At 32.5% G+C, this 20,968-nt stretch overlaps 1 protein-coding gene across 1 annotated transcript in view; it reads left to right on the forward strand.

The window, feature by feature from the left end:
• The first annotated feature begins 1,115 nt into the window (after positions 1 to 1,115).
• The window catches only part of LOC127737436 (poly [ADP-ribose] polymerase 1-like), a 46,125-nt gene continuing 26,272 nt past the window's right edge, over positions 1,116 to 20,968 (forward strand). Inside the window, exons 1-11 of the mRNA XM_052248140.1 lie at positions 1,116 to 1,279; positions 4,611 to 4,631; positions 5,316 to 5,439; positions 10,432 to 10,556; positions 11,433 to 11,572; positions 14,130 to 14,204; positions 14,872 to 14,962; positions 15,522 to 15,638; positions 18,571 to 18,653; positions 19,174 to 19,293; positions 19,760 to 19,864. Coding sequence (XP_052104100.1) covers positions 1,175 to 1,279; positions 4,611 to 4,631; positions 5,316 to 5,439; positions 10,432 to 10,556; positions 11,433 to 11,572; positions 14,130 to 14,204; positions 14,872 to 14,962; positions 15,522 to 15,638; positions 18,571 to 18,653; positions 19,174 to 19,293; positions 19,760 to 19,864 — 1,106 coding nt within the window. The 5' untranslated portion in view covers positions 1,116 to 1,174. The remainder of the gene's footprint in view (positions 1,280 to 4,610; positions 4,632 to 5,315; positions 5,440 to 10,431; positions 10,557 to 11,432; positions 11,573 to 14,129; positions 14,205 to 14,871; positions 14,963 to 15,521; positions 15,639 to 18,570; positions 18,654 to 19,173; positions 19,294 to 19,759; positions 19,865 to 20,968) is intronic.

Below are 20,968 nucleotides of genomic sequence, written 5' to 3' on the forward strand. Positions count from 1 at the left end.
ACTAAAAGTTGAATTGTGAAACAAACAAAAATCTCAAAATAATTAAGTTGAAGTTTACTGGTGCAGTAAAATTGGTTCCGTGAATTTTATTATGAAAGTATTAATAACTTCAAATTACTATAAAATTAAACAATACCAAGGCAATGCAAAAATAGAAAAAAAAAATCTTTCAGATAACTTGAAAATAACCTAAATCTTTAGCTTTCCGAAACTTTGATTACTTGATCAGCGGTTGGGGAGAATAGTTATTTCCAATACATGTATTCCGATAAAAAAACAGGAATTTAATTTTGAACATATTAAAAACTTTTAAGGGCATTATTTTTGAACATATCCTTGACATAATGAAACAGTATTAAAACTTTTAAGGGCATTATTTTTGAACATTTCCCTGACATAATGAAACAGTATTTGATGTAAAAAGCCGGACTAAATTATTGACTGTGAAATAAAATTTAGTTGTAACTCAAATGCATTAATTGATTTAAACTGTAAATAAAAAAGGATAATTCCTCACTAAAATATTACAAGATCCATAAATGACATGCCGAAAAAGGAAGTCATGCATCAATTATAAACATTGCACTGACAATGAAACTAATTCTTGAATAGAACATTTGAGCCTTGAGCACTTTACAATATTCTAAGTTTGTAAGAGAATGATAATCCCTTACTTCATGATAAGTACTCGCTAACGCTCGTACTTATTCATGAAGAAAGGGATTATCATTCTCTTACATATACTAAGTCTTAAATTAAACCGACATGTGTGAGTAAATCTACAAAAGTCTTTTTATGTAACTATTATTTGAATTTTTAATCGAACCAAGAAGAAGAAGAACCGCTTTCCTTTCCTTTCCAAACCGGTACGCACTACACATTTTTGTTTTGGCGGGAAATATGTGTATAGTTGAAAACCACACGAAATTTCATTAGCAAACATAAATAAGATTGTCAATGAAATGAAGACAAACAATTTTCCGTTTAAATAAATACTTTTGCGACAATTTTTCATTTTCACCCAACTTTGATATTAAAGATTGACAGAGGGTGTCTTGTACAGTTTATATTTTAATCGAACTTATGAAGTGCTTTGTGGTTTTTAGTTATTTTTTTTTCTGCAACGCTCAGCAAAAGCAAAACGTGTGGGAAACTATAAACAAAAGTCGTAAGAATGAGCGATTTCAAAGCAGAATATGCAAAAAGTGGCAGAGCGTCATGCAAAGGTTGCAAAGGAACAATCAGCCAGGAGTCTTTGCGACTTGCATTAATGGTTCAGGTATAACTAATAATTAGACTTGTTAATAAATAACAATGATAATGTATATAGTTGTTTACACGCAGAAATTTACAGGTGATGAATAACCATTTAGTGGTAATTGAGGTATAATCCATCATTTGACATATAGTGAGATAGACCATTTGAGGTAAAATGCTGATTTTATCACAAAAATATTTAAAGAGATATTCAAGCATCTTTGCAGCTTTCAGTTCGATCTGGGCCAAGTCGATCCGCCCCAAGTCGATCCAAACCCATATTTAAAGTTGATCCGTCCCCAATATAAAAATTATTAGAACTTCAAATAAAAGACCTTGTTGCTAGCCTTATGTAAAATTTATCAATCATGATTTTGATTGAATTAAGTGATTACGACGTACTGGCATTAATTTGGTTCACGGCCATTAGACATTTGTTGAATAAACAAACCAATTATAGACTAATGATTTGATTTAAACAAGTCATTATGATGATTACATAATTGCATGTTCCATTGGATTGTAAATATCTATTTATCTCTTCTACAATGTATGTGTGAACTAAATAAAAACTTTTTCCCTGTGATATTCCAAGTTATCATGGAAAATAACCTCATATTTATATGCTGATGCTGCTTTACCAACAGAACCAATCATACTCATTTTCGTATCGATTTAAAATAATTCACTTTCCTGCTGTCATTAAGCATCGATACTTTTTACAAATTCCATTTATCTTGATTCAAATATGTCACCAAATCATCTGAAGTTAATACAAATTATTCATTATTTTATTATGGGACTGGATTGACGATTCAAATATGCCACCAAATCATCTGAAGTTAATACAAATTATTCATTATTTTATTATGGGGCCAGAACAGCATGGGGCGGGATTGACGTTGGACGGATCGACTTTGGGACGGATCGAATTTGGGCGGAACGACTTGGAGCTGGATTGGTTTTGGGCCGCAACGACCTGATACCTTTTTGCAATATCATCTTAAGTTTTGTTGAGTACAGAAAGAACTACGTACAGGGTACTGGAACTACATAGATAAAAAAATATGTGATTTACCTGTAAATGATGCTGATCAACACATGACATCAAATGCAAAACCTAAAAACTTATTCAGCTATATCAGTCAGGGGACTTATTGAAATAAGTGATTTTTAAATCACTTATTTAAGTAGCAAATTCGAAGTTTTGTCACAAATTGTGATTTTGTAGTTTTACCAATATTTTAAACACATAATATCTTTTCATTAGTAAAATTGAAAAAAATGAACTTTTTGCTTCTTTTAAGCAGCAAGGTTTATGCCTTTGATGCACTCATTTAGCTGCAAATTCTATTTTAGTTGAAAAAATGCTATAAAAATGGCTTTACATAATGAACTGATACTTTCTTAACAGATTTTACCCAGCAGTGGGAGTATTTTTCCTGTAAAATTCAAGGTTTCATCTTATAGATTATGTAATAAAATTCTACTGTTCGCGATCAAAATTTCACTGTTCGGGGGTGTTGAAATTAGTGGGGGTTATTAAGATAAGGATACTTAAAGAAGTGATTTTTTGGAAGGAAATTGAGGTATGATACTTAAACAAGTGATTTTTATGTCATTATCCTAGATTCAGTACAAGGTCATCACCTGACATGACCCGGTCATCCTATCAACACAGATGTTGGTTCTGATAATTTTAGCAACATAATTAGTCCCTGGATCATTAGTATTCTATATTTAAAGCTACAATAGAATTAAATCACTAAGTCTAGTGATTAATTTGTACTACTTATATAGGTGATTATTAAAGAAAGACAACTCTTACTTCCAAACTTTATGGACATAATGTTACTTGAATCAGTGATTTAGAAAATCACTCATTTAAGTAAGTCCCCTGACTGTATATTAAAAGCACAAGAACAGATAGTACAGGTATTGCACCTTTAAAAAAGGATGGAATATTAATCACTGAAACAGAAGAAAAAGCAAACGTCCTAAACCATCAGTTTCAATCGGTCTTTACAAATGAATCTAACACAATATCCCAGACAAAGATACTAGTCCACATCTTGAGATGCCACAAATATCTATTAGCAAAACATGAGTCCCAAAGTTGTTATCTAAACTTAATCCACACAAAGCATGTGGACCTGACAATATAAATGGTAGAGTACTTAAAGAATTAAAAGAGCAAGTGTCAACAATACTCACATTAATATTCAGTAATTCATTAGAATCGGATGAAACACAGAAAGATTGGAAACATGCCAATGTTGCTCCTGCATTTAAAAAAGGAGAAAAATGTAAACCTGTAAATTATAGACCCATATCATTGACATGTATATGCTGTAAGATCATGGAACATACCATCACAAGTAACATAATGTCACATTTAGAAAAAAACCAACATCTTATATAATCTACAACATGGTTTGAGAAAAAAACGATCTTGTGAATCACAATTAATTAACTTCATCCAATTACTAGCATCTAGTAATAATAGTACCATTCAAACTGACCTCATCATTATGGACTTTGCTAAAGGGTTTGATAAAGTTCCTCACCAAAAATCTATACAAATCACAGCATTCATTATATGAGGAGAGCTTCTCCAACCTCTTTCCCAACTTAGTTTATTTTGGCATTCTCTGCAGGAATAAAAAAAAATGAATAGCGAAATCCTGTTAAGTTTTTAATATTCTGAAACTTAAAATGCATTTAAATTTTATACATCAAGGTCCAGCCATGCTCTAAAACTTTTCCAGATGCAAAGGTTTGTCTGTACCCAGAGTGAAATTTGTGGTGTAACTATGGCCATACTTGTTAAAAAGGTTATGTCTGAACCTTAATTATGCTGTCACAGATACATTCATCAGCAAATAGTGGGGTTCAGAGTCTATAATTATCTTAGATACATGAAGATTGAATAACACATGACTCAAGACTGATTCTACTACAGACCAGTCTACAAGGTTACTAAACATCTGTGCTTGAAGAGTTCTTGTAAAGTTCTTGAGATAACAGTTTCAACTCTTATTAAAATTATTTTACATAAAGTAGGAACAAATATGTGGGGCATGTTTTTACTCCCCAAATTTTCAGGGGTTATAAAATCATTACTTGTATACATGTAAGTAAATTTGTGAAGAAACATAAGGGGAAATGATTCGAAAACATTGGGAAAAAATTTTAAATCTCATAAATTTATTTTTGGAAGTAAATATTAACTAAATCTTGCAAACTGAAGTATATATAAAAATTGACTTGACCAAGAATCACCCGCACTGTCTTAATTATCCCATTTATATGTTATATATGTATTTTTAAGTTTAAAAAAAAATCTTTTTCAGTCTCCAGTATTTGATGGCAAGGTGAGTACTCTATATTTTATGTAGTCTTCGCCTCTTAAATTACTGGGCCAAATTTAACCAAACTTGGTCACAATCATCATTGGGGTACAGTATCTAGTTTAAAAAATGTATCTGAATACCCCCGCTTGCTAACCAAGATGGCTGACATGGCTGAAAATAGAGCATAGGGGTAAAATGTGAATTTGTGTCTATTATTTTGAAAACCGTTATAAATAGAGAAAATCCGACTAGGGGTAAAAATGTTCAGAAGGTTGAACTCTACCAATTGTTCATTTACTTCAAAAGTGTCAGACGACTTCTTATAGGAGTTATTGCCCATAAATGACAAATTTTATCTTTTTTGGCACATAGACCAAGGTTGAGCGACACAGGCTCTTTAGACACTGTTAGAGCCTCTAGTTTTGGTTGAAACCTTTTAACTACTCCCTGTAAATGTAAGGAATGGTTTAATGCTGTCTGAATATTCCGATTAATAGGTTATAGTTTTCTAAATATTCCGATTAAAATAGTTTATAGTTTTCTAAATATTCTAATTATTAGTTTATAGTTTTCCAGCCAATTCCAAACATTATTGAGTTCAAAATTTACTATCTTGATAAAAAACTGGTCCAAGGTACATACATTGTACGTGTATGCAGGTAACAATTGCTTTAAATATTAAATGTACTATTGATATACATGTAGATTCCTAACTGGTTTCATTATGCCTGTTTTTGGAAGAGAGCTAAGTGTTTCAGCCACACACAAATTGGCGGGTTTGATGCACTGCGTTGGGAAGATCAGCAAAAAATCAAAGAAAAGATTGGAGGTTTGTTAAATCTTTTTCTTTGTTTAGAGATAACAAATATACCTTGAAAGAATAACCACCTTCGACAGAAAAACTTTCAAGTGAATTCTTATCAATTCCTTGTATATTTGCTTCCCTCAATTCAAGTTGAACATACTTAGATGCAATATATGGAATTATAGAAAATTTAATTTAAATCAACAATATAAGGAGATTTTTATGTTTAGTTTACTCTGTTTTGGTGGAGACATGAGTTAGTTTACTCTGTTTTGGTGGAGACATGAGTAAGTCACTAAGTATATTATTTTTGTAAGAAAAGAAATGTCGAAAGCAACACCGACACATAGCAGGCTGGTTAGTGCGGTCTATTTTCATTGCAATTCAAGTTATCCTTCATGTATCTTTTTCCACCTCAGAGCTATCAGCTCTTTGATTTACTGGACCCATTAAATCCATTAAAACATTTGTAACCATTCAGCTAATAATTCATCTAACAGAACATGTATCAAAATAGAGCAGATCAAAGTTGTTTGTTTAACTTGCGTAGCACATATTTTATGCATATTCAAGACAAAAACATAAACCTAATATATATGATACTTTTATGATCGACATACCTAGTGCATTTACTACAGGATCATTTCTAATGTTATGCTATAGCATTGTGTACAATGTAATGCTATAAATGTACTGGTGTAATGCTATAAGAATGTACCAAGTGTGATGTTATAAGAATGTACCAAGTGTGATGTTATAAGAATGTACCAAGTGTGATGTTATAAGAATGTACCAAGTGTGATGTTATGAGAATGTACCAAGTGTGATGTTATAAGAATGTACCAAGTGTGATGTTATAAGAATGTACCAAGTGTGATGTTATGAGAATGTACCAAGTGTGATGTTATGAGAATGTACCAAGTGTGATGTTATAAGAATGTACCAAGTGTGATGTTATGAGAATGTACCAAGTGTGATGTTATAAGAATGTACCAAGTGTGATGTTATAAGAATGTACCAAGTGTGATGTTATAAGAATGTACCAAGTGTGATGTTATAAGAATGTACCAAGTGTTATGCTATAAGAATGTACCAAGTGTGATGTTATGAGAATGTATCCAGTATGATGCTAAAAAAATGTACCTAGTGCAATGCAAGGAGACTGTTCATAATGTAATGCTATACAAGTTTACCTAATGAAGTGGTAAGAATTGTGCCTGTATATAAGGCAAATTGCAGTAACAAGTATCACATTATTTTTTCAAAATCACAAAAAAAAACAATTGAGAAACTTGTGTATGTTTAAAGTGGAAGTTCGAATAGTATGTGTAAATGAAAATAAATACGGTGAGAGTGTACGGAAAATCCGTACTTATAGATATCACTAGAGTACGACTTTGAAAGTAAAACAGTTCCATCCTTAAGTAAAATAATGTTTTATCATATCTATCACATTAATGTTTCAAGGATCTAAAGCTAAAATAAAACACATGTGTCAGTAAGAAACACCAAAACAGAACAAATAACCGATTTCGTTTTGTAGTTTATACATTGTTATGCATAAGCTGGTTCCCCGCTGACTTAAAAACATTTTTTTGTTTAGTTAAATTTAAGCAGATTCCAGTTTATTTTATTCAATACAGTTAAAAGAAAAGAGAAATTTGTAGTGAAGTATTTAATTTTGAAATTCATTAGTTTATATTTGATATTGAATAAAAAATGCATACTAATATGGATAAGGTAAATTATTAGTTTTGAAAATGATAAGAGCCCCCTCTACAATAACAAACATGGCGGAACGTAAACAAACCTCGCGTAATCGAATTTTTTATATGACCGCAAAATTTTTGCGGTCATATATTGGTATGACGGCGTCGTCGTTGGCGTCGTCCGAAGACACATTGGTTTTCGCACTCTAACTTTAGTTTAAGTGAATGGATCTCTATGGAATTTTACCATAAGGTTCAACACTACAAAAGGAAAGTTGGGATTGATTTTGGGGGTTATGGTACCAACAGTTAAGGAATTAGGGGCCAAAAAGGGGCCAAAAATAAGCATTTTTGTAACTTCCAGACATAACTTGTGTGTTAGTGTATGGATCTCTCTGACATTGTACCACAAGGTTCCATATCACACAGGGAATGCTGGGATTGATTTTGGGGGTAATTGCCTCAAAATATTAGGAATTAGGGGCCAAAAAAGGGGCAAAAAACAAGCATTTTTCTAGTTTCATGACAATAACTTGTGTGTAAGTGTATGGATCTTTCTGAAATTGTACTACAAGGTTCCATATCACAAAGGGAAAGCTGGAATTGAGTTTGGGAGTAATTGCCCAAAACGTTTAAGAATAAGGGGCCAAAAAGGGGCCAAAAATAAGCATTTTTCTAGTTTCCAGACAATAACTTGTGTTCAAGTGTATGGATCTCTCTGAAATTGTACCACAAGGTTACATATCTCAAAGGGAATGCTGGGATTGATTTTGGGGGTAATTGTCTCAAAATATTAGGAATTAGGGGCAAAAAAATGGGCAAAAAACAAGCTTTTTTCTAGTTTCATGACAATAACTTGTGTGTAAGTGTATGGATCTTTCTGAAATTGTACTACAAAGTTCCATATCACAAAGGGAAAGCTGGAATTGAGTTTGGGAGTAATTGCCCAAAACGTTTAAGAATAAGGGCCCAAAAAGGGGCCAAAAGTAAGCATTTTTCTAGTTTCCAGACAATAACGTGTGTTCAAGTGTATGGATCTCTCTGAAATTGTACCACAAGGTTCCATAACACACAGGGAATGCTGGGATTGATTTTGGGGGTAATTGCTTCAAAGTTTTAGGAATTAGGGGCAAAAAAACAAGCATTTTTCTAGTTTCATGACAATAACTTGTGTGTAAGTGTATAGTATTTATGAAATTGTACTAAAAGGTTCCATATCACAAAGGGAAAGCTGGGTTTGAGTTTGGGGGTAATTGCCCTAAACGTTTAGGAATTTGGGGCCAAAAAGGGGCCCAAAAACAAGCATTTTTCTAGTTTCCAGACAATAACTTGTGTTCAAGTGTATGGATCTCTCTGAAATTGTACTGCAGGTACCATACCACAAAGGGAAGGCTGGGATTGAGTTTTGGAGTGATGAATCATAAGGAGGTTCAAAAAATTTGGGGGGGGTATTTTTTTTCTTTAAAATTTTCCATTTTAAATTGGTTATTTCTAATTTATATATAAAAGCAAATAATAATGATATGGTTTGAATAGGTAAATGAAAATTTTTTAAGTTCTAATACCACATTCATTCTGTGTCAGAAACCTGTGCTGTGTCAAATATTTAATCACAATCCAAATTCAGTGCTGTATCAAGCTTGAGTGTTGTGTCCATACTTGCCCCAACTGTTCAGGGTTCGACCTCTGCGGTCGTATCAAGCTGCACCCAGCAGAGCATTTTATTTCTTATTTCTTGCTTATCGTACTCTATAGTCCGCACCCTTGTCTGGCAGGTTCAATTTTGGAGAATAAAACAGCAGACTCTACAAGCCTGAATTCGGTAAAGGAGATTACTCGTGTATCTAACAACGCATATTTTTTTATCCCGAATTCTGCTGAAAGCGTGCAATTACGTATACTTTGCCTTAAAGAAATGCACTACTAAATAACTGAGTTCTTTTGCAATATGCAAAACACCTTGCTTGAAGAGCATATCCACAACTCCACATGTACAAAACAACCATTCAGAGTTGGCTCTAAGCTTTTCAAAAAAGTTATTTATAACTAAGGTCAATTAGAATTAATTGATAGCTTTCCATCTCCACCGGCACCTATGAAACTGTCCTGTCCCAATATTTTTTAATTTACAAAACTTTACAATTTCTTGATTTTTTTCATTTCCGTTACTATTAACCACGCCGATCAACACTGACAAAAAAAACCAAATGGCTGCACATCACAAATTTCAGTGATTAGACAAATGTGGATTTTTTATACACCTGTTTAGGGGATGTATTATGTCTGTCCATCTGTCTGTCTGTCTGTCCGTCTTCAACATGTCGGACAATAACTGAAAAACCCTTTTACCAATTTTCATGAAACTTTGGTGAATTGTTTGTTTATATTAACATAAAGTCCCTTTCAATTTCTAAGAAATTCTTATTTTAAGTTTTTGAGTATCGGGACTTTATTCATGAAAAAGGGGTGATTTTCCAGTTTTTGGACAATAACTCAAATACGGTTTGAGCAGTTTTCATGAAATTTTGGTGACTTGTTTATGTCTATTGAAATAAGCTCCCTTATGTTTTTTTTTATAAATTTCTTACAAGACATTGCAGAGTTATTGAACTTTATTCAATGAAAATCGTTGCAAACTGTCCATTTTCCACACTTTGGACTGCTATAGAATTTTATTTGTTTAAAAATCAAGGCCACAGGCTAAATTAAGCTTCTAGTAGCCTTAATAGTGTCAAATGATTTATGTTTTGTATCAAAGGTTACCACTGTGTGAGCATGTATTTTTATTTGGGGGGGGGGGGGGGGGTGGTAGTGCTCACAGTATCTAGTTGATCATATAAATTCATTTAAAGCATACAGACGAGCTAAAAGGACAACAGGTGTATCATGGGCTCATGGCGCAGCTCTTTATTTATTTATACAATGATTTTGTACCATAAACCTCCATAAATGATATCCAAAGCACAAGAATCATGCCACACATTTGTATGAGAAAACCTGATTTGAGTAAAGAAATTGACCCAAGCGCAAAGTTGTGTGATGTTAGACATATATTACCCTGTTTAGGATTGTATTTATTTAATACAAAATGTCGGTCAACATCTAACTAGACCTACCTTTCCTTATTTGGTGATAAAAACACAACACCTCAGTCCCCAGCCACTCAATTAAGTAATTAAACAACTTGTTTTTTTGGTTCAGTTCATGTTTTAGGTTGATACAGCTTGCAAAAGAATGTTCAAAGCACCAATCCTAGTATTTCTGTATACTCTATCAATCTATGTATGAATTATTATTTTTTGATCAGGTACAGGAGGTGGAGGAGGAGAAGGAGAAGAAGCAGCCATGACCAGTGATTACAAAGATTATACAGTAGGATATGCCAAGTCAAACCAAAGTAAATGTAGAACATGTGAAGAAAAAATTGGAAAGGCAGGTTCTATATATAGTTTTGTCAAATTGTCAATATATGTATAAGGGTTGTGAAGGTAAAGCCAAAGAAAATTGAAATATATCTTTTTCCTGCCTGCCGTCCAACCCAAGGTTTGATCGCGATCTTTTATTGCCGATCCAAAGGATTATTTGAAAAATAGCATTTTGTCAATTATTAAAAAAAAAATAAAGATCTTGACAGTCCGACCCATTTAATGACTGAACGCAAAAGAAACAGACATATTTTTTTATCCTCCAGCAAGAGTTTATGTGGAATAGGATCCCAGGAAGTTAATAAAATGACACTATAAATACTCAAAACAGTATTGCTCTCTTAAATGCCGGTCATGTCACTCCAAGAATTCTCGAAGAAACCACGAAGGAGCTGCAGGTAGGAGAAAGTAACTGAAATTTTGCAGTCTAATATAGGGCATAAAAAAATCTGCCCCTCAATTTGGATAAAATTGCATTGAAGTAATGGGGGAAATAATTGGGTCCCCGTTCCATGTTCATGCAGGGGTTGTAAAGCTTGGTTCTATAGAATTTACATTGTAGTTCATGGGAAATCTTTCAATGAATGAACATGTAGTGGTTGAGAAGTTAGGAACTGTTAAGATTATAATGTTGTTTATATCAAGTCTCTCAATGTACATTTATGGAATATGAAGCTAGAATTTGCTTCTCAGCATTGCCATGTTGATGACATCTTTTAATGATTTTGTTTGATTAATTGTCCGTGAATTAAGAATATCTAACTGTATGGTGACCTGTAGATGCATTTGAATAGTTTTGTGTCTGGGTTTTATATCTTTGTTATCACACTTTATTCATAATTATCTGCTGTTTTTATATTGATTTTGTATGCTTAATTTGCAGGATGAATTAAGAATTTCAAAGAAGGATTACGAAAGCCAGAGAGCCAAGATGTATGGACCAATGGATCAGTGGCATCATATAGATTGTTTTGTAGAAAACAGAGATGATCTGGAGTTTGGCAAAGAAATGAATGTAGAAAAGTAGGTTCTTAGATTAAGTATTTATAAAGCTGCCCTATGAAAGCTTACTCATCTATAAAGCTGTCCTTTGAAAGCTTAATCATTTACAAGGCTGCCTTATGAAAGCTTACTCATTTTTAAGGCTGCCCTATGAAAGCTTACTCATTTATAAGGCTCCCCTATGAAAGCTTTATCATTTATAAGGCTGCCCTATGAAAGCTTGCTCATTTATAAGGCTGCCCTATGAAAGCTTACTCATTTATAAGGCTGCCCTATGAAAGCTTACTCATCTATAAAGCTGTCCTATGAAAGCTTACTCATTTATAAGGCTGTCCTATGAAAGCTTACTCATTTATAAGGCTGTCCTATGAAAGCTTACTCATTTATAAGGCTATCCTATGAAAGCTTGCTCATCTATAAGGCTGCCCTATGAAAGCTTGTTCATTTATAAGGCTACCCTATGAAAGCTTACTCATTTATAAGGCTGACCAATGAAAGCTTACTCATCTATAAAGCTGTCCTATGAAAGCTTACTCATTTATAAGGCTGTCCTATGAAAGCTTACTCATTTATAAGGCTGCCCTATGAAAGCTTGCTCATTTATAAGGCTGTCCTATGAAACCATTTTAGTTTCTTGTGTACAATTTGGAGTTTAGTATGGCGTTCATTATCACTGAACTAGTATAAATATTTGTTTAGGGGCCAGCTGAAGGACGCCTCCGGGTGCGGGAATTTCTCGCTGCATTGAAGACCTGTTGGTGACCTTCTGCTGTTGTCTGTTCTATGGTCGGGTTGTTGTCTCTTTGACACATTCCCCATTTCCATTCTCAATTTTATCATTTATAAGGCTGCCCTATGAAAGCTTACTCATTGATAAAGTTGTCCTATGAAAGCTTACATGTACAAGCAGGATATTTTAGAGATATATAAAGCTGCCATGTGAATGCTTACATGTACAAGTAGGATATTTTAGAGATATATATGGCTGTCATATGAAAGCTTACATGTACAAGCAGGATATTTCAGAGATATATCATACACTTATTTTTGTCTTGCCTGAAACTAAAGTGGGAGAGGTGACATAGGTATTAATTATATCTGGTGGCAATAGCTGCCTTAAAGATTTACAAATAACTTCAATATCTTATTCCCAATCTCACTGAGAATGGCTAAAAATTTGTCTGAAGGAAATTTATGATGAGAACTTGTCAGTCAGTCATTGTCACCTGACCCTGATCTTGATTTGGTCAATTGTAAGCATTGGTTGCAGTCTTGCCTATATCATATCGCCTTAACCTTGAATTCACTCTCCAATTGTCAGGTTGTTTCCAGAATAAGAACTGTTCCCAGATAATTGTATAAAGGAAAAGTCGACAACTTTTGATATGTGGATTGGGTTTAAGCAGTATATGTCCATCTATGTCGGTTGGCCTTGACTTCAATGTCACACCATTGAAGTTGTCTAATTTATCTTTTACAATTGAATCTGTAACCAGGGTAACTCAGTAACTAAACAAAATCTGTTTAAGCATTGATTGTAAAGAGCATATGTCTGTCTGACATATAATATGGCCTAGATCTCAAATTTAGGCTCCAGTGATCAGTTTGAGTATTCAGTATGAGGTGTGTTTCTCAGTTAGTATACATGATAGGTCAACAATATTTGGTATTTGAATTGATCCTGAGAAGAAAATGTGTGTTTGACATATATCATAAAGCCTTGATTTCAATTTCAATCTCTTTTAATCTGGTAAAGTTTTCAAGGTGAGGTCTGTTCCTCGGTTACTTATACTATTCATGATAAGTCTTAAATATTTAGTATGTGGATTGATTACACGGAATATATTTCTGTTAGGACTTTTATCGTACATTTGTCATAAGGCCTTAATCTTGATTTCATGCTTCAGTGCTCAGGTTTATATTTCATATAGGGGTCCCTTCTTTAGTAAATATGCTTAAGATTGAAAATAATAGCTTAACTCTTAATTTTGATAATTCTATTTTCATTGTATTATATTTTAAATATTTTAGGTACATAATTTCATAAATATGTATTGTATTCTATAACATGAACAATAATTAATAGATGATGCATTATTATGATGTCATTACCCTGTACTTCAGGCATTCTTATTACTGTATACCATGTTCTGACGACGGCAATTTAATCCTAGGAAATTTATCCACAAATAAAATTTGAAGTAAACTTAAGTGTTGTCAATTTAGAGGTATTTTATTACCACGCTGTAAAAATTCATTTTTAACTATACTATATCAAAAACCAACATACTGTCCTGTTGTAAAAAATTCCTCATCCTAAACATTTCATTCAAAAACTTGTAAATGAACAAATAGCAATATCAATTAGGAAATTCCTTTCTACAGCAAAATTAATGGATATGTTAATTTGTAAATGTAAGCCTTAGTAAGGAACTGAAATATTTTAGGTTTATATATAAATTTGATGCAAGAATTCCTTAAAACATATAAATATACGTTATAATACAATATGTGGATGATTTAGATTTATAATTCTGTATGTCTTTATCAACTCTGGAAAGATGAAATCTATTTTTAGAATGGTTGGATGGGTCAATGTAAGAAAAGAAGACAAAGATGAATTGATAACAAAACTTGGTAAAGGAGAAAAAGGGTAAGTGTTAATTGATGCGAGGGAATTTTTATACACTTTATAAAGTCTGTTATTAATGGATTCCATTTATTTCATGTCGATATGGAATGAACAAAAGTTCATATTTCAAAAAATAAATATATGAAGGAATGCCTATGATATGCATTTAATTAGGCTTTCAAATTTATGGTTTTAATGAAGAACAAATTTATTTGAAATAAGTGCTCCATTAATAACAGTGCATTCACAGTTAATATTTTTTAATAAAGGTAAACATTGCAGTTACATTTATGACGTCAAGACATAAACTAAGGGATAAATGCCAAAAGTCTGTTTTAGATATCTTTGATATATATCTGTCATTTTGTTTTGAATAATTTGTCTTCAGACCAATATATCTGCATAGTTACAGAAAAAGTAAATAGTTCTAGTGAGTTCCTATGAACTCATATAAAATATTTAACAGAGTGTTGCTGAACACTTTCAAACAGTAAATCCCTGATTATATGTTCTTATATGTTTCTAATGTATCTAGTCATTCTAGCTTTGTCTAATTTAGCGTTATGTTTATACATTGTACTTTTATGAATTATCAACGAAACTGAAGACGGAACTTCAAATAAACAAAACAAAGTTCCATAATTTGTCTGTTGACAGTGTTTACAATGAGTAAATATTTACTTTTTAGGAAGAAGAGAAAAGGTGGGGATGCTGCCGGACCTTCTCAGAAGAAACCAAAGAAAACAAAAGAAGAAACCGAGGAAGAAAAACAACTGAAGGTTTTAATCAGTTTAACATGTTTAAGGTCATCTGATAAAAAAAAAAAAACATTTTGCTTTTACTTCAAACATTTCCTTATGAAATCATTTTAATATTGTTTGTACCAGTTGTCACAGTTTACCATTTGAGGATTAATCTGAAACTTTTATCCTCTATTTACATGAAATTAGTGTTTTTTCCAGACTGAAGGATCAAAAATATACTATTCTTTGTGCAGCATTTAACTGAGATATCATGGTGTGATTGTAATGATTAATTTGACTTCCAGTTATAGATTTACCTGTGTACAGAAATATCTTATGTACGAACCATATGCAGATATCCATTCCTAAAAACTACTATATACAAAAGATTCTACAGTTAATTCTGTTCACAGTGAAGGTCAAATAGAAAAATGTGTAAGCTAGAAATTATTTATTGACATCACCTCAATAAAAATGAAAGTTAAGGAGTTTTGTAGACAGGAATATTGGATCAGGTTTATTAGATGGTGCCAGTTTTGAAATGTGAACAAATTTAAACATTTGTAGGTGTAATGATGTTATGATAATATTTTAGGAGCAAAGCCAGTTTATTTGGAAATTTAGAGATGATCTTCAAAAACACGTCTCCAACAATGCAATGAAAATTTTATTGGAACTGAATGGACAAGAGATTCCATCTGGGGAAAGCAAGGTAATTTGTTGTTATTAGAACTGAACGGACAAGAGATTCCATCTTGGGAAAGCAAGGTAATTTATTTTTATTGGATGAGCATGTGTTTCAATTTAGGGAGAGCAAGGTAATTTTAGTGGAACGAAATGGAAAATGGACTCAAAATGTGAATTTATAGAAAATGTAATGAACAAGATATAGCAGGAACAGGTAGGTAATTAGATTATACCCCACGCTAGGGGGATTTTTACTTTACAGTTTTTGACCCATCCACATGTTAGTTTGTCCATTCGTCAGTCAGTCCATTTTCAGATGCTACCTCAAATTCTCTACTTGGAATAAGGTCACATATAAAGAAAGGAACACCGCTTGGAGGTCACTAGGTCAAAGGTAAATGCAACTTTACAGGGATATGGATCACATATAATGACAGAAAGATGTTTATCAATTTTGAGATCATGTTGAAGGGCAATGTCAAAGTTAATTAATAAGGACATAAATTTGTGCAGAAAAGTAGTTTCAGAATGCTAAATCAAATACTACATATGCCAATGTGAGTTAACATGAATAATAGTTCACCTTTATTATACCCCACGCAACGGGTTGCGGAGGGTATAATGTTTTTGACCCGTCCGTCCGTCAGTCATTCCTGTTTCTTGTCATCGCAACTCCTCTCAAACCACCCAACAGAAGTTCACGAAACCTTTTTAGATAATAAGGACATACTATGTAGTTGTGCATATCGACAGGAAATTGCGATTCAATTTTTTTTCTAGGAGTTACGCCCCTTTGAACTTATTTACTTGAATGTACTACTGCAACCTTTTGTCATCACAACTCCTCTCAAACCACACAACAGAATTTCATGAAACCTTTTCAGATAATAAGGACATACTACGTAGATGTGCATATCGACAGGAAATTACGATTCAATTTTTTTTCCAGGAGTTACGCCCCTTTGAACTTATTTGCCCAATATACTACTGCAACCTTTTGTCATCGCAACTCCTCTCAAACCACACAACAGAATTTCATGAAACCTTTTCAGATAATAAGGACATACTACGTAGATGTGCATATCGACAGGAATTTACGATTCAATTTTTTTTTCCAGGAGTTCCACCCCTTTGAACTTATTTGCCCAATATACTACTGCAACCTTTTGTCATCGCAACTCCTCTCAAACCACACAACAGAATTTCATGAAACTGTGTAGATAATAAGGACATACTACGTAGATGTGCATATCGACAGGAAATTACGATTCAATTTTTTTTCCAGGAGTTACGCCCCTTTGAACTTATTTGCCCAATATACTACTGCAACCTTTTGTCATCGCAACTCCTCTCAAACCACACAACAGAATTTCATGAAACTGTGTAGATAATAAGGACATACTATGTAGATGTACATATTGACAGGAAATTATGATTCAATTTTTTTTTCTGGTACAACTTTTTTTCTTACACTTATTTTATTTCTCCAATGACAATGTGGGGACGTGGGGTATGTGAGCGCGCTCACTAAGGTTCTTTCATTTGGTCTATAGTATCATTGTAAGGTGAACACACTATTCCTCTAGGTGATCACTTGACCTTTTAGTGAACCACATTTTGTCCATAGAATCATTTTTTTTAAGTTGTACATATTAGTGTGAGATGGTCTATTTATTTCACCTCTTTTTTGTGTTTCAGTGATTAACATTGAATGTTCAACATACATATAATAAGACCTTTATCAAAAAAATTATCAACATATCAATTCTAGTGAGTAAAGCAGACTTCAGCATGTGCACCCTTGTTAAGATTTTATAACTTTTGTTGTTACTAAACTTATTTTGAATACTGTAAACCGGGAAATTTTCGCGCCTTCTTTTTTTTGCAATTTAAGAACAAAATCTAGATTAGCGCCGTTTTGAATTCTCGATGTCCCGGTCGGTATCCTATATAAGTTTTTTTCATAAATGATTTGGAAACTGTACAGTGTTAATAAATGTATTTAAATCAAGTGAAAAAAACAATCAAAATTCCTTTTTGTTGGTTCACATTTAAAACTATTAGTCATGTCTGCTTGTAAAAACACAATCACAATAAACAAAGAGAAATGAACTAATTAAGAGTGAATTAAATGCTGACAGAATAACTGCTTATTAGTTAATATTTTAATCTGATTGACAGGTGTCATTTACATAACTGTAACGATAGTTTTAACTAGCAATATCCGTAATGTCCACTTGGATTAATTAGGACTATCAAGTGATAAAGTTTTGATATCTAACACTGACTTTCCTTTAGAAATACAGTTATGTTTTGCGGTATAGATCTGTCGTCTGTAAAACCGATGTTTTAAATTAGCCATCTACATATCCTATTGACATACGTTCATATATGGTCTTCATGGTCGTGTTCGGATTTCCTTGGAATATTCGCGATCGTTTTATTTTCGCGTTTCAACTCTTACCGCGAAAATAGCGAAAATAAAACTGCCGCAAAAATTTCCCTGTTTACAGTATGTGAATTGTTATATAAGTTATAGAAAGTGTTTGTTTTATGCCCCACCTACGATAGTAGTAGGGGAATTATGTTTTCTGGTCTGTTCGTCTGTCTGTCCGTCTGTCACGCTTCAGGTTAAAGTTTTCGGTCAAGGTCGTTTTTGATGAAGTTGAAGTCCAATCAACTTGAAACTTAGTACACATGTTCCCTATGATATGATCTTTCCAATTTTACGGTCCACTGAACATAGAAAATGATAGTGTGAGTGGGGCATCCGTGTACTATGGACACATTCTTGTTTTATTTCTTTTTTGTAATGGAATAATCTGTCTAGCAAATTTTATGATTTTAGCTACTAGATGATCTTGGATTGCTTTTTTGTAGGAGTCCCTTCAGAAGAATTAACTAGTGTGTAACGAACATGATGTAATTTGATTCCCTTATGTATTTATTATTTGTAGCTGTTAGATACTGTAGCAGACTGTATGGCTTTTGGATCTCTCAATAAATGTCCAGAATGTAAGAAAGGACAGCTTATGTATTCGTGAGTTTATATTGTTGTTTTTACTTTTTTTTTTATGGTATAAGAGGGAGGAGATGTTTAATTGTCAATAAGACATCTATCAACCAAAGACTTAAGACTAAAGGATAAGGATTTGAACAATTAAAGGTAACCATATGACCTTCAACAATTAGCAAAAAAACCCAAACCATATAGTAAGCAGGCCATAGAATAAAAAAAATGTGAAATAATTCAATAGAGAAAACCAACAGTCTGATCTATACTTGTACTGTAAATAATGAATGAAAAAATATTTTAATGTTATACATCAGTCATCAGTTCCATATAATATTGTTTTTTAGATAAGCATATTGCATAACATTAAAGAATTATTTTTAAATTCGCACTCACCTACAAAAGCAGAGGGCAATATGAATTAGAAATTGTTCCTTTGTATTTTTGGAGTTTTAGTTCTAGACAATGGACAAATTTGCAGTGCAATTAAAAATCATGCTTAATTCAATGCATAGTTCTATAAGGCACTTAACATGCTATGTTGTAGGAGTATTGGGTACAGGTGTACTGGGAGTGTAACAGAATGGACCAAATGCCAATATAAAACACAGCATCCATCCAGGAAGGCTTTTAAAATACCTAAAGAATACCATGATGTAGAGGTTTTGTAAGTAAATGATTGTACTATCTCATAATATAGTCTACCTTTTGCCTCTTCTGTATGTCTTATGATAATGTGGTGATTGAAATATAGCAATATACTATATCATAATATTGTCTTTAGTTCCCTTCTCTTTGTCTGAAATATAGCAATATACTATATCATAATATTGTCTTTAGTTCCCTTCTCTTTGTCTGAAATATAGCAATATACTATATCATAATATTGTCTTTAGTCCCCTTCTCTTTGTCTGAAATATAGCAATATACTATATCATAATATTGTCTTTAGTCCCCTTTTCTTTGTCTTATAGTAGTGGGCTATAGGTAATATTAAATACCTAAATTCTGCTGGAATAGGATCTACAGTTCAGCAAGATCCATATAGTCAGTTGAATGCCTGCCTTAACATATTGATGATTTTAGTCCAATTTAGCCATCATATGAAGTGTATGCTGTAATTTATCTTTCAGAAAGAAATACAAGTATGTAAAGAGGGACAGAGTATTTCCTAAACGAGTAGCTGGTGATGATGATGATGGCCCTGTCAGTTCCTCTCTAGATTCTACAGACTCAGGGTAGTTTTCTTTTGTTGTTCATCATATGAATTAATAATGGTTCAGGCAAAAAAACAAACAACTGTTTTTGTAAAAAAAGACAGAAGGCATCTAGCTGGCCTTGTATATTATATGCCTGATTGTTTTTTCATATTATTCCCTTTCATGTGAAGCACATTATATACGAACATGCAATATGCAAATATATTCAGTAGCCGACCCAACCAAATCAGATATATCAGCTATAGTTATATTTTTTCAAAACACAAAACCCTTTCCTAATTATTTCAATGTAAATTTTATCATGCACATGAATATCGGAAAAAAGAATATATCGTCAAATCAGATAGGAATATTCATGAATATTCTGTCAAAACCATATAATGAAACAAAATGTGAGCCAGGATGTACTGTACTTTTGAGAAATCAAAGCTATTTATAGCTTTTTTTTTTAACTTTTGATTTTTTTATTTCCAACAATTACAACATATACATGACATTCATACAATATAATACATATAAGATATATACAATGTCATTATTATAAATACATCTATTTATAGCTTTTGTTTACTGTGAATTTTCGCCACATATATATATAGAAAACTACTTGGTTTATGAAATAAATAAAAACACAATATATGAATAGTAGATATTTATTCACATAAATATTCACATAAATATAACAGTACATTTGGTTTATATTAATAAACAAAGAACTGAAAAGCAAAAAACAAATATAAGCATAACATAATCAGCTGATCATCTTTTACACAAACATCATGTTGATGTACCTGAAAATTAGAGAAAGAAATCACTCTAACCTTTTTTAAGTGTTTCTCTTATTTATTCTACATATCAGTGGTCAGGGCTAGTAACATATCAGTGGTCAGGGCTAGTAACATATCAGTGGTCAGGGCTAGTAACATATCAGTGGTCAGGGCTAGTAACATCTCGGGATTAGGTAAAGTTCAATTTACAAATATACGTTTATCCTGTGATTGATATATCAGTAAATGGGATTTTTTATAAAAAAACTTTTAAAGTATCCCGATTTGCAGGAGTCTACTGTACTGAAAGAAAGTAATCGGTATAATTAACCATTTTGATTCATCTTTATAACTG

The sequence above is a fragment of the Mytilus californianus genome, unplaced genomic scaffold, assembly GCF_021869535.1.
Source record: "Mytilus californianus isolate M0D057914Y unplaced genomic scaffold, xbMytCali1.0.p SCAF_4, whole genome shotgun sequence".
NCBI classification, from domain to species: Eukaryota; Metazoa; Mollusca; class Bivalvia; order Mytilida; family Mytilidae; genus Mytilus; species Mytilus californianus.